The sequence below is a fragment of the Lithobates pipiens genome, unplaced genomic scaffold (genome assembly GCF_037356315.1).
Source record: "Lithobates pipiens isolate NorthernLeopardFrog02 unplaced genomic scaffold, aLitPip1_a1.2 Scaffold_13, whole genome shotgun sequence".
NCBI classification, from domain to species: Eukaryota; Metazoa; Chordata; class Amphibia; order Anura; family Ranidae; genus Lithobates; species Lithobates pipiens.
Genome location: NW_027507718.1, coordinates 480,707,897 through 480,720,941, shown reverse-complemented (window position 1 = coordinate 480,720,941; position 13,045 = coordinate 480,707,897). Strand labels below are relative to the sequence as shown.

Here is a 13,045-nt window from a genome sequence, read left to right as displayed (position 1 = left end):
AAACCAAAGACTAAAGTGAGGATATGGAGGGGTGATGAACTCATTTGGACTCTTTCCCCTCAGCACTCTCCATTCTTGTAGGGAAAGCGATCTACAAACCAACATAGTAGAAATAAATCCCAGCTCTCCATTACCCAGAATATAAAGCAGATCTTTACTTCTAATAATTTCTGCAGAAAGTGTCTAGTTTTTCTGACACAAATCCTCCGAAGAAGCGCTGGATAGAATTTCATTCTCCTTTCCAGCCAACACAATGGAATTCTGCATTTCACCATTACTAGAGACAATGGCCTCCCAGCCAATTCTGATCCCTGACATAAATCACTGACTGCCCGCGTAGATGGAACAAATGTGCCAAGCAGAGTCGGGTGGAGCCGGAAATTAAACCCAGCAGTCCATTTCCCAGCCACAATAAGAAGCCTTATTCAAACAAGCGGTTAATTAAGGCTATAAACAAAAGGCGCAGTCACACGCGATGGATAGCTTTCATTTCGGCGGTACATTTTTCCCCCCCTTGTATACAGCGGAATTCTAGGTTTTGTTATATTCCGCAGCTTACTAAAGAATACTCCATTCCGAGGCCTTAAAAACTGCCCTCGTTCTTTTTAATTAGTGCTGGTCGTATTCCTACACAGCCCCGGACAAACGTTTCTTTGCGGCAGGATATGTTTCTTTGTCATCTTGCTGCCCGCTGACATTCATTCGGTCCTGCTTTCACGCTGGGCTTAAGGAACGCGGAGAAATCGGAATGACAAGAGGGAGAGAGCGCGAGAGAGGAATCAATGCAATTATACTTACATGCTCTCACAGCAGCCAGAGCCTTAGACATTTTGCCAAATCAGCACCTCTAGGCGGGCCATGCTCCTTGCAAATTAACGGGCCCCCTTTAACCGGAGGCCCGCAACGCTGAGTTTTGGCCAAGGTCTGAGCAACATGGTATTCCAGCATGTAATGAGCTGGAGCAGGGCCCAGTCAGATGCGAAAACAGCAGGTAGCATTCACGTTCAGACCAAGAAGTGTCCTTGCTCATTTCAAGACGTGTCGGTTGGCGGTTTTGTCTGGATGTACGGGGCTCTCGGGTTGGATCCCGAATGAGGTGCTATCTGCATGCAGTTTGTATCTTCTACCAATGCAGAAAAAAAAGGGAATGCATTAGGGCCCATGCACATGGGGCTGTCTAGCTGCAGCATGTTCCTCCCAGCCCCCGTCCAAGTCAGAGGACCCGTGTCCCAGGACCTTCATCTCGTAATGCACAGGGCCCTAAACCCCAGGTCCACTAGGTACAGCCTGCTATAGACTGACAGGCTGCCTGCAATGGTGCTGAATGCTGCAACTGTCTCTCATGGGTGCAGTAAGGCCTGGTTTACACCTATGCAGGTTGCAGTTTGCATATTCCGGGTGCATTTTTCAATACACGCTTTTGATCCTTTGAAGTCTATGGAACCAAAAATCTGAAAAAGGTCCCTGGCCCTTTCCATACAATGCACAGATGTCAACATGACGCATAGGAAACCATGTTAAATGGACTGTATTGTGTTTCCGCAAAACTGAAAACGTGCTAAAAAAATGCAAAGGTGTGAACCAGGCCTAAACGCTGGGAGGGGAGCACTGCAGCTACACAGCCCCATACGCAAGGGGCCTTAGGAGCAAAATACAAGGAGCTGCATCTGCTGACATCCTGAGAATGACAGCTGACAGTCGACAGACCCTCCGCCTTCAATAATTTAAATCACTGACCAGGAACAAGTAGGCAGAGGGGGAAAGTCAGGAAAAAGTCAAAAATCCTGATTTGTACATTTGTTACAAATCAGCAACTTAAAATATTAAAGGCGAGCCCCAGGCAGATATAAAAAGACACCCAGATACACAAGTGTTAGTATCCCAAACTGCTTTCACAAGTGAGCAAGTTCAAGTACATTTTCTGAAGCACTTCAAGACTCAGCATCAAGATTCCAATTATATTCAAAAGGTGCCCAATGGCACCACCAGTGTAATGGTCCTTGAAGCAGGTCAATCCAAGCAGAACAATAGATTTTTGGGGCAGAGCAGTTTCCCCTATATGTATTCATCTATGGCTGCGCACAAACTGACCACAGGTAATTGACGGGTTGTATGCGGGTTGTAGCCACCTTTGAACTCGGTAAACGATGCACCCCTGGGTGCCCATGTAAATGTATACCTAAAGCGATGCTAAACATGCACTGCTTAATTTATATTGTCCCTTCTATTTTTGTATATGGATGATGGCACTGTCATTTTTTTTTTTAAATTAAAATAAACACACCTCTGTAGCGTTTTCCTAATCAATATACAGCTGTCACATAACCCAGCTCTTTCCCAGCCTGTCTGCAGGGAAACATAAGCAGGAGGAGCTTCTAGTTCTTTTCTGCTGGTCACATATAAAAAAAAAAAAAAAAAAAAAAAAAAAGCACACACAAACAAAAAAATAAACAAAAAAAAAAAAACAGCAGTGTATGAAAAATAAAATAACTATTAATAAACTGTTTTAAATAGTTATACAAATAATTAAATCTTTATTATTTTTGGCTACATGATTTCTGCCAGTCTCCAACCTGTGTCTTAAGCCCTGTTCCAAAACGATCCGAAAATCGTATGAAAAATGCCACATTCGAATCGATCGTACGATAATCGGGTCGTTAATACAGAGCATTCGAGAGCCGATCAGGACAGTTCATCCGATATTATTCTATCAGGCATGCACAGAATTTTTTTTCGTACAATGCCAGATTTTCGTTTAAGCAGTACGACTGTCGTTTGAAAATGCAATAAAAATGCATTACAACACATGACATCACTTCCGAATTTTTATTCTGTCGTACAGGAATTTTCACGACTTTAGTAAACTCAGATTCCACGTGAGATTAGCATGCAAAAAAAAAAACACAAAAAAAACAAAACAAAAAAAAAGACAGATGATCATTCGTCTGATAATCAGATTATGTGTACCGGGCATTAGAAAAAGAGGGAGATGAAGCCTCCATTAACCTACATGTAATGTCCCACCCCCATTGTGTTTAGCTGGTTAGTGGATGGAGGAGGGAGGGAGGGAGTGGGCTGTCATTTACCATTGTGTATACACCCACATGTGTCACATGGGCTGCTCAGATGTGAGAGGAAATGCTCAGCACAAAAACTCGCTGAAAACTGAGCATGTGCAGAGTTGCCACCAGAGCAGCAGAATCAAACAGGTTTTTTTACAATCAAGTATAAACGGCATGTGATACAGCATTTACTTATAGTTTATGATGTAAGTTTAGTGAAACTTTAAGCAGTCCATAGATTATGCAATTTTTTCTCCTTTCACCACAAGGTAGAAGGAAAGAAAATGACTAAATTCCCTCTTCAACACGATGAAAGCTACGGCACAGTCGTCCAGTTCTGGGAGGGCACCATAAGACGTTGTCCTATGATCACGCCCACTGCAGCGCGCTCCAATCAATGTGTCGCCCAGAGACGGCCAAACACAGATTAAGCTAAAGTTCCAGTCAAAGGCTTTTTACCACATGACCAGCTGTGTCTAATCACAGAGGATCACATTGTAAACAGGAGCCGGTTATCAGCAAGCCTTTCCTCATATTGACAGTGTGAAGAGAGGGGAGCTGATAATCTGCTTGTGTAAAAGGGACATCTACACAGATACTCAGTGTCCTGATTAACAGTGTCGCCCACCAGTGGCCACCAGTGCCGTCCACCAGTGCAGGAGAAAAAGGACCTGTTTGCAATATATTTAACAAACTATGAAACTTGAACTTGAACTATGAACTTCAAATTTGTCTTTTTTCATTTATCCACTTTAAGACCGGGCCTCTTTTTAGATGAGGTGTTTACAAGTTTTTTTTGTTAGAAAATTACTTAGAACCCCCAAATAATATCCATTTTTTTCTAACATCCTAGAGAATAAAATGGCGGTTGTTGAAACACTTTTAAAAAAACATAAAAAAAACAAAAAAATACACTTATTTTTTTAATTGAAAAGACAACAGTAAAGTTAGCCCAATTTTCTTTTTATATTGTGAAAGATAATATTATGCTGAGTAAATTGATACCCAACATGTCCCGCTTCAAAATTGCTCCCGCTCGTGGAATGGCGACAAACTTTTACCCTTAAAAATCTCCATAGGCGACATGTAAAAAAAACTCTACCGGTTGCATATTTTGCATTACAGGTCTAGGGCTAGAATTATTGCTCTCACTCTACCAATCGTGGCGATACCAAACGTGTGGTTTGAACAATGTTTTCATATGCTGGTGCTACTCACGTATGCGTTCGCTTCTGCACAGGAGCTCGGAGGAACGGGGCGCGTTTAAAAAAAATTTTTTCCCTCATTTTACCTTTCACGTCTTATTTTTACACAATTTAAAAAAAAAATCTGTCACTTTTATACCCATTACAAGGAATGTAAACATCCCTTGTAATAGAAAAAAAACCTGATAGGACCTCTTAAATGAGATATGGGGTCAAAAAGACCCCAGATCTCATATTTACACTAAAATGCAATTAAAAAAAAAATGGCTCTTTAGGAGCTATGGACAGAAGTTTTGACTTCGCTTCCGCCCTGCAGTGTCTTGGAGACAGGGGTGGGGGCCATCTTCCTTTCACTCGTCTCCATGTCAGCTCAGGGGAAAGACGCGACCGCCACTGCTGATGGCTCCGGAAAGCGGCGGAGGGCACCAGATCGCGGCAGGAGGGTGGGCCCTTCTCCCGCCATAGATAAAAGTGATCTCACAGCGAGACCACTTATCTTGTACCGGACCACCGGGCGAACATGGGGCCATAACAACGATATCCGTCCCCAAAGCAGGGATGTACATCGGCCCTGAAGTGGTTATTTAGCAAAAAAAAAGTTTTCCATGACCGCTCAATTGTCATTCTAAGGCTTCATGTAAAACGGGACATTTCTCAACCTCTCCTGAACGCTGCATCATGACAGCTAGTAATCCACATTTAAAAACGTGCGTTTAGCAGCGTTTACAAGCCGCATTTAGCCATGTTTGCGTTCAGAAGCGTTTACTAAAGATAACCTCAAGAGACCCTTCCAAATGATTAGAAAGCACAAAAACAAGTTTTTATTAACCATTTCAGCTATTCTGTGAGAGAACAGTGTGAGTAGCAGCTAAGAAAGCAGCGTGCTTGTAGCTAGCTGTTATTTTTTGGTTGGTTTGTTAATATGGATCCGATGATGAGCATGTGTGAGGAAATGTGTGAGGAAATGCTCCTGATGTTGCTTTTGCTGAGACTCCAAAGACGTAGAAAATGCCGTGAGAGAACCAGAGTTCATCGCTACTGGACACATCCATTGATGGCTCAACGCATGTCTACAGGATACTTTTCTAATATGTTCAGCTGCGTAATTACCCAGAGAAATTTTTTAATTTTACACGCATGTCAATTGCCACCTTTGACGTTCTCATGGAAAAGGTTAGACCCCATTTAGTTCACAAATTCTCAATGTGCGAAAATCCTATTCAAAGTCAGCGTCAAGTAAGTTGTGTATTGTACAGCACAATTGGCTGATGAGGGGAATGTCACATGGTATATCAAGCTTGCAGGTAGAGATGATGGAGTTTTTGGTGTGTTTTTAGCATTTCCCAGGCTCAAAAGTAATAAAATGCTTCCCTTCAAAAACGCTACTAGACGAAAACACGCCTAAACACAGGTAGCCATGTTTGAAATGCCTCTAAACACAGCTTTTGAACGCATATTTTTGGGTTCCAAAAAAAGCTTCTAAAACGCAACTGCCTAGAAATGACTATAAATGGCCCTGTGTACATGTACTGATGACAGAGGAGAGTTCAGGAGCAACTGAAAAAAATACCCAACTGCTCCTAATGCAGGCCATACATGGTCGAATTTCGAACGAATTTTCTTTTCAAAATCAGAAAATTCGTTTTTTTTTGTGATCCGATGATGCCACCATTGATTTTCGAAATTCGGCCGACCAAGCCTTCAATTTCACCTCATGTTGCTACAGAAAAGATGTTTCTTGGGCGGGAATCTTCTTTTCTCTCCGTAAATTTTCTTTTCTTATTACATTTCTCGCACGATTCTCCCATCATGGATTAGAAAATCGTTCGTTTTTCCAACAATTTCCAACATGTCCGATTCCTCAAATTTTATTTCCACACGAAAATCGGCTGTTGCTGCAGCCCACTAATGGTGCGAAATTCATACGAAAATTCTTAGATACGATTTTTGAAAGAAAATTCTTTCGAAATTCGAACCGTGTATGGCCGGCATAAATGTCCGTTTACCAGCAGCAGTGTACATGAGGCCTAAAGCTAAGGCTTCATGTACACTGCTAATGGTAAACAGACGTTCAGAGGCAGTTGGATGCTTTTTTTCAGCTGCCCCTGAACTCATCCAATGTTATCTTATGTGTACATGTACACAGCTTCGTTTAACGTCGTTTTTAGGCAGTTGCGTTTAAAAGGCTTTTCTTTGAACGCAAAAAAATGAGTTCAGATGCTGAAGTTTCCGACATTTCAGACGCCAAATATGTCTAAACGCGGTACCAACATTTAGCTGTGTTTTCGTTTAGAAGCGTTTTTAAAAGGTGCCCTATTTTTTTTTACATTACAGAACCTAAAAGTGATAATAAATAAAGAAAAAAAACACTATAAAAAATATAAAAAAAAATTGTAATTGCTTGCAATGCTTCATAGACCATTTATATACCCCTAATGAGCCCATGAACCAATCTAATACACCGCTAGCTTTGCTGTTAGCCAAAGTAGAATTGGAATTTGACCTATATATTGTTAGATTTGAACCAGATGACCCCACCACTGAGCTTCACCCCCGACTTGATCAAACATAGTTCCATGAAATGTAATATATGGCTTCAATTGCCTTACATATGCTTATTGTGGGATCCATAGCAAAAGCACCGAAATTGAGGTAGATACAAGTACACTGCTGCTACTCACTCTGGTGTCTCAGAATGGCTGAAATAGTTAAATACAGGTTTTTGTGCTTTGGGAGGGTCTTATGATGTCATCGTAACCTCCCCGGCGGTATTCCCGAGTCTGGCTCGGAGTAAGATTTAAATACCATAAGCGGTATTCCCGAGCTAGACTCGGGACTGCATCGCTGGATCCATGGAGGGGGTTACTTACCTTGTCCCCTGGATCCAGCGTTGTCCCCCCGCTGTGATCTGCGAGCCTTCCTCCGCTCGATCTGTCACAGTGCCGAGCTCCGCGCCCTGCGAGCGCTGCGACGCATGGGGACAGAGTTTGGCGCCAAATTCAAAAAGCAAAATACACAGTACTGTAATCTGTAAGATCACAGTATACTGTATCAAATAATTACACATCCCCTTTGTCCCTAGTGGTTTGTCCAGTGTCCTGTATACAGTTTTATATTATAAATACTATTCTTTATGCCAGGAAACTGGAGATTGTCCATAGCAACCAAAAAATGTCCGTTTACATAAAAAAGTGGTTATAGACCAGCTAGAAAACAGCGATAATAAATTAGAATCACTCGCAGAATTGAGCGATCGTCATCAAACACTAAAAGTAACGACAGTGACAATTCTGCAACTCAGCACATTTCAGTGTTTTTGATTTGATTACATTATTGAATAATTTTTATTATTATTTATAGTTATTTTATTATCTCTCTCTCTATATACATATATACACACACACACACACACATTATATATATATATATATATATATATATATATATATATATATATATATATATATATATATATATATATATATATATATATATATATATATATATATATAAAAATTTATGATTTCATATTTCAAATTTCAAATTTTATCATACCCGGGATGTCTATTAGACTCTTGTTTGGATAGATTTAAGTGAATTATTCCTAAGAATTACAGGCCTACAATATAAAATGCCAAATTTCCATGCAAAATAATGGTACCGCCTTCAGCACCTAAAATCTGAAATGATCATACCACCAGGGAGGTTAAATAAACGCTCCTAGGACACAAAGGCTTCTAAATGCGGCTAAACTGGCGTTTTTAAACGCCGGTTTCAAGCTGTCAAAAAAATTGTTCGGAAGAGGTTGCCTCAGCATTCCGTGTACATTAGGCCCAAGTGTGACAGGGCTGAAAGCTGAAAACTGGCGAGGCACTGAAGAGGTACACGTGCCCGGTAGCCAAGTGGTTAAATTGGGAGAATGCCTCCCTTACAAACAGCTAAAATTATAATTGGTATTATGCTGGGTGTTGGTCCTGGAACTATACAGGCACCTTCAAAACAGAAGGACAAACAGCTTGAGGAACACCTATCAGCCTTTGGAGGAACCCTAGAGCTCCATAGAACCCTGGTCGAGAATGCCTGCTCTAAGGGCTTGTGAAGGTGCTAGTTCCAGGACTATCAAAGTTACATTTGCTTCACCATTTGCAGAGTCCCTACCCTGGAACAAGCATTGTCCTGACACCTATTATGCCCATGCCAGGTAGTGAAAGATAACAGCCCTGGAACATGCATTGAGCGAGTTAGCAATGACAACTTTTGTATTCCTATCCCGACAGGTCACTTTTACTGAATTCCTTCTCAAAAACCATACTGAAAGCAGGGGCTGAATTACCTTCTCGTGGATTTCTTGAGTGGACTGGGCATCACAGAACGCCACCGTGGCTACATCCTTAAGAATGGGCATCTCTACCGTACAATCCCTGCCATCTAGCAGGGCCACGAGGGGCCGCGGATGCATTGGCCCATTCATAATGGGAGGTCGAATGCCTAGGGAAACAAGAAAAATATAGGTAATTACATTGGGAAAAAAGATTTTAAAAAATCTCAGAAGAGCCACATAAATCAGAGCGCTATTACAGCCATAAAAAATGCAACAAAGCAAGCTTTGAGGAAAGCTGATCATTAGAACAACTTCTCTTTACTGAGAACGACCATAGATGGATCGAAGTTCAGCCAGTCCCTGCTGAACGGAAATGTTAAAAAAAATAAAAAATATATTCCTTCAATCAGCTCTGCCGCCAATCAGCTGCAGCGCAGGTCACTGAATTCCAACAGAGGAAAGGTCCCCGCTGTCAGAACACAATAGCACAGCGGGGAGGATTCCTCTATCGACCCCAAAAGTGTGGATAGAGGAATACAGAAGATTCATCTATGGCAAACTTAAAGTGGCTGAAAACCCTTAAGCCCCATACACACTATCAGATTTTCTGCAGATTTTTTCCTTCAGATTTACCAAAACCATATAATATGAGGTCAAACCATAGGCGTTTCAATGTGTATGCAATCGGGCAGGCCCTTGCACTACATGGTTTTGGTAAATCTGAAGACAAAAATCTTATAGTGTGTATGGGGCTTTAGACTGGGTTCACATATATGCAAATTGGAAGCGGGTTTTCCCGCATCCAATTGACATGACGGGCGAGTGTGACCAGCTCTCAATGAAGCCGGTTCCCACATGTCTGGGGCGGCCGTGGAGAAGAGTAAAAAAAGGGTCCTGTGCATGTTTGGGTCTAGTTCAGGTGCGAATTCAGGCAACAATTCTGACCTGAATCGCACCTGAACCAGTGAATAGGCACGCACCGGACCCCAGGCACGATCCCAAGGCCGAATATATGTGAAGTAACTGACCTCAAATGATAGAGAAAAAAAAATAAAAAATCTTCCTACGTAATTTGTATTTGTTTATCTACAGTTTTCAAAGTTCAAATCTTGCCTGAGCGGTCAGAAAAAACAAAGGGGGCGGAGAGCTGAAGTTACACACTGCAGAGCTCAGGGAGGGGAGCTCAGAGAGCTGATTGAAGGGAAGGGACAAACCCCCTTTACAAAGCACACAAGAACAGAGCTGAGGCTTCCAATCACAGGCTGTTATTCTCACCTTTTTCCTTTTGGTTTCAGGGAAAACTTTTCAGCAGTAACTCATGGGGATAGCAGAGGAACAAAGCAGCCCAGACAGAAAGTACCTCTGGATCTAGACCAGTACAAACTATAGAGCAGGGATATGCAATTAGCGGACCTCTGTTGCAAAACTACAAGTTCAATCATGCCTCTGCCTCTGGATGTCATGCTTGTGGCTGTCAGAGTCTTGCTATGCCTCATGGAACTTGTAGTTCTGCAACAGCTGGAGGTCTGCTAATTGCATATCCCTGCTAAAGAGGGATATGCTTTGTTCATATTTCATGTCTGAGGTTTACAACCACTTTAAGACACAGAAAAGCAAGAAGCCACATACAAACGACACAAACTTTCATCCAACTTTATTACCAAACCCAACATGCTGTAGTTCCAACCGGAACCAACACTCTCAAATGCAGACAGCATTAAAACCTGCCAAGAGGTTTGAACTCTTCCCCACCACCCAAAACTGAGAAAACTAGTTTTTACAGACCAACATATTAATGAAAAAAAAAAAAAAAAAGGAAAAAAAGAAAAGAAAAATAAACGAAAAAAAAAAAAACACCTACTTTTTGGTAATTTAATACATTCTAAATATTTTTTTAAAAAATATAAAAGGAAATGTACAGAAAAAAAACCCCAAACACAAACGTATAAAATGCACCAACACCGAAAGAACACCCATACAAATGCACAACTTAATATCGCACTGAAAACACATCCCGTTCAATTCACAGGCATGAACAGGGTCCCGGTGATATCAGGAATTGTTTGGCTGCAGGAAAAGATTTGATAAAGTGCCCGCTGAGGTTATTTGGTTTCCGGATGTGGAGCCGTAGTGTACAGTTACATGTAACAGAAACAAGCTCGCACAGGAGAAAACACAGGCGCAGCCCCATCGCTTTTTTTTTTTTTTTTTTGAATTCCGGCCAATTCCATGAACTTTTCCCCTTCTCTCCCAACCTTTCAGTTAATGTTCTGATTTCATGACACTTCTCTACAAGATGTTGCTACAAGCCATTTTCCCACGTCTGCTCTATTTACCAGAGTCACTGATCGCTTCTGATGGCGCCTTCTTGCAAGAGGCGAAGAAACTTTAATCTTTTTAGTGGCAACAGCATCCCCGAATACAACAAAAGAAAAAAAATGGATATTGTTTAGGAAAGCACAAAAAAAAAGAAGAAAATTAAGATATGGTGGCCCCATCACCCAGCACAACGAACTTCAATTGAAAAATGGAAGGTGCTAGATGGAATATGGTTGGCCAAAGAGTGACTACATGGAGTCACAGATAGCGTGGACCATGGATGAAGGAATCTATTAGAATGTATATGTGTATGGCTAGTCTTGCAGAATTTTAATTTATTACAGGTACTTCTATAGCGCCATCAATATTACGCAGCACTTTACATATTATACATTCACATCAGTCCCTGCCCTCAAGGAGCTTACAATCTAATGTCCCCAACTCACATTCATACATATGCTAGGGCCAAATTAGACAGGAACCAGTTAGCCTACCACAGTGATGCTGAACCTCGGCACCCCAGATATTTTGTGACTATATTACCCATGATGCTCATGCACTCTGCAGTGTTGGGAAATGTAATTACAAAACATCTGGGGTGCCAAGGTTCACCATCATTGGCCTACCAGCATGTCTGTGTGGGAGGAAACCTATGCAGGCACAGGGAGAACATGCAAGCTACAGGCAGGTAGCGTCGTGGTTGGGATTCAAACCAATGACTCTGGTGCTGCTAGGTTGAAGGGCTAACCACTTAGCCACTGTGCTGCCCATGGTCTTCAATCATCAAAACAGACAGATATTTGAACCAACTTGTCTATGGAAGTTCTCAGTACACCCAATGACTTGACGAATATCCTTTAAAAGTACTTAAAGCTGTGTCCCCCCCCCAAAAAAAATTTAAAAACCAGCAGCTACATATACTAGTCCAGCGATGTTGGCACTGCAGCTGATGTTTCCATCAGCTGTCAAGTGCTACCGCCATTGCGGGTAAGGGTACTCAGCAGTGTAGCCTTACGGCTTTACTCCGGGAACCCTACTGCCCATGCGCAAGGCCCCGCTTCTCTCTCCCACTGGCCCAGCGACAGGGAGAGGAGGAGGGGGGAGCCAGTGATGTCACGGGCAGCGGACCAGACTCCCGGAAGTGGGAACAGAATACCTTCCTGACCCCCCCCCCCCGAAAGGTGCCAATTGTGGCACCAGAGGGGAAGAGGAGACAAATCGGTGGAAATTCCACTTTTGGGTGGAACTCTGCTTTAAAAATATTGTTTGCTTTTAACCACTTCACAACCGCCCTATAGCAGTTTTACGGCTACAGGGCAGCCGCTGTGCGAAGGATTGTTTTATATATACATGGAGAGAGAATATATATATATATATATATATATTAATATATATATATATATATATATATATATATTAATATATATATATATATATATATATATATATATATACACATATATATATTATACATATATATATATACATATACATACACACACACACATACATATATATATATATATATATATATATATATATATACACATATATATACACACACACACATATATACATGTACATATATATACACACACATACGTGCGTGCGTACATACATATACACACACACGCGATACTACACTTGTGGGTATCAGGCGCAAGTGTATGCCACCGGCAGCTCACTCCAGCTGTGACTATGCACAGCACAGCTGGATGTCCACCATACCCAATGTCCGCCGACAACCGATCTTTTGGTATTCAAGCAGAACAACAGTCTATGTAAACAAGGCAAACTGCCCTTCTGTCAGTAGGGGAGGCATGGTTCCTGTGTTTCTGCCAGGAAAAGCACCTCCCACAGTACACATCACTAGCTAGGCACACATTTAACCCTTTAATCACCCCAATGTTTAACCCCTTCCTAGCAAGTGTCATTAGTACAGTGCATATTTTTAGCACTGATCACTGTATTACTGTCACTGGTTCCCAAAAAAGTGTCAGTGTCCGATTTGTCCACCGATATAAGTCGCTGATCATCGCCATTACTAGTAAAATCACACAAATTCCAAAAATATATCCCATAGTTTGTAGATTCTGTAACTTTTGCGCAAGCCAATATATGCTTATCGTTGGGGGTTT

The 13,045-nt window shown here is 41.6% G+C and overlaps 1 protein-coding gene across 5 annotated transcripts in view; it reads right to left on the bottom strand.

Annotated features, from left to right (window-relative positions):
* The window catches only part of CTBP1 (C-terminal binding protein 1), an 873,727-nt gene that overhangs the window by 138,817 nt on the left and 721,865 nt on the right, over nt 1–13,045 (bottom strand). For all 5 annotated transcript variants that reach the window (XM_077477948.1, XM_077477945.1, XM_077477949.1 and 2 more), the window contains one exon: nt 8,601–8,755. In XM_077477948.1, the coding sequence (XP_077334074.1) occupies nt 8,601–8,755 (155 nt within the window). The remainder of the gene's footprint in view (nt 1–8,600; nt 8,756–13,045) is intronic.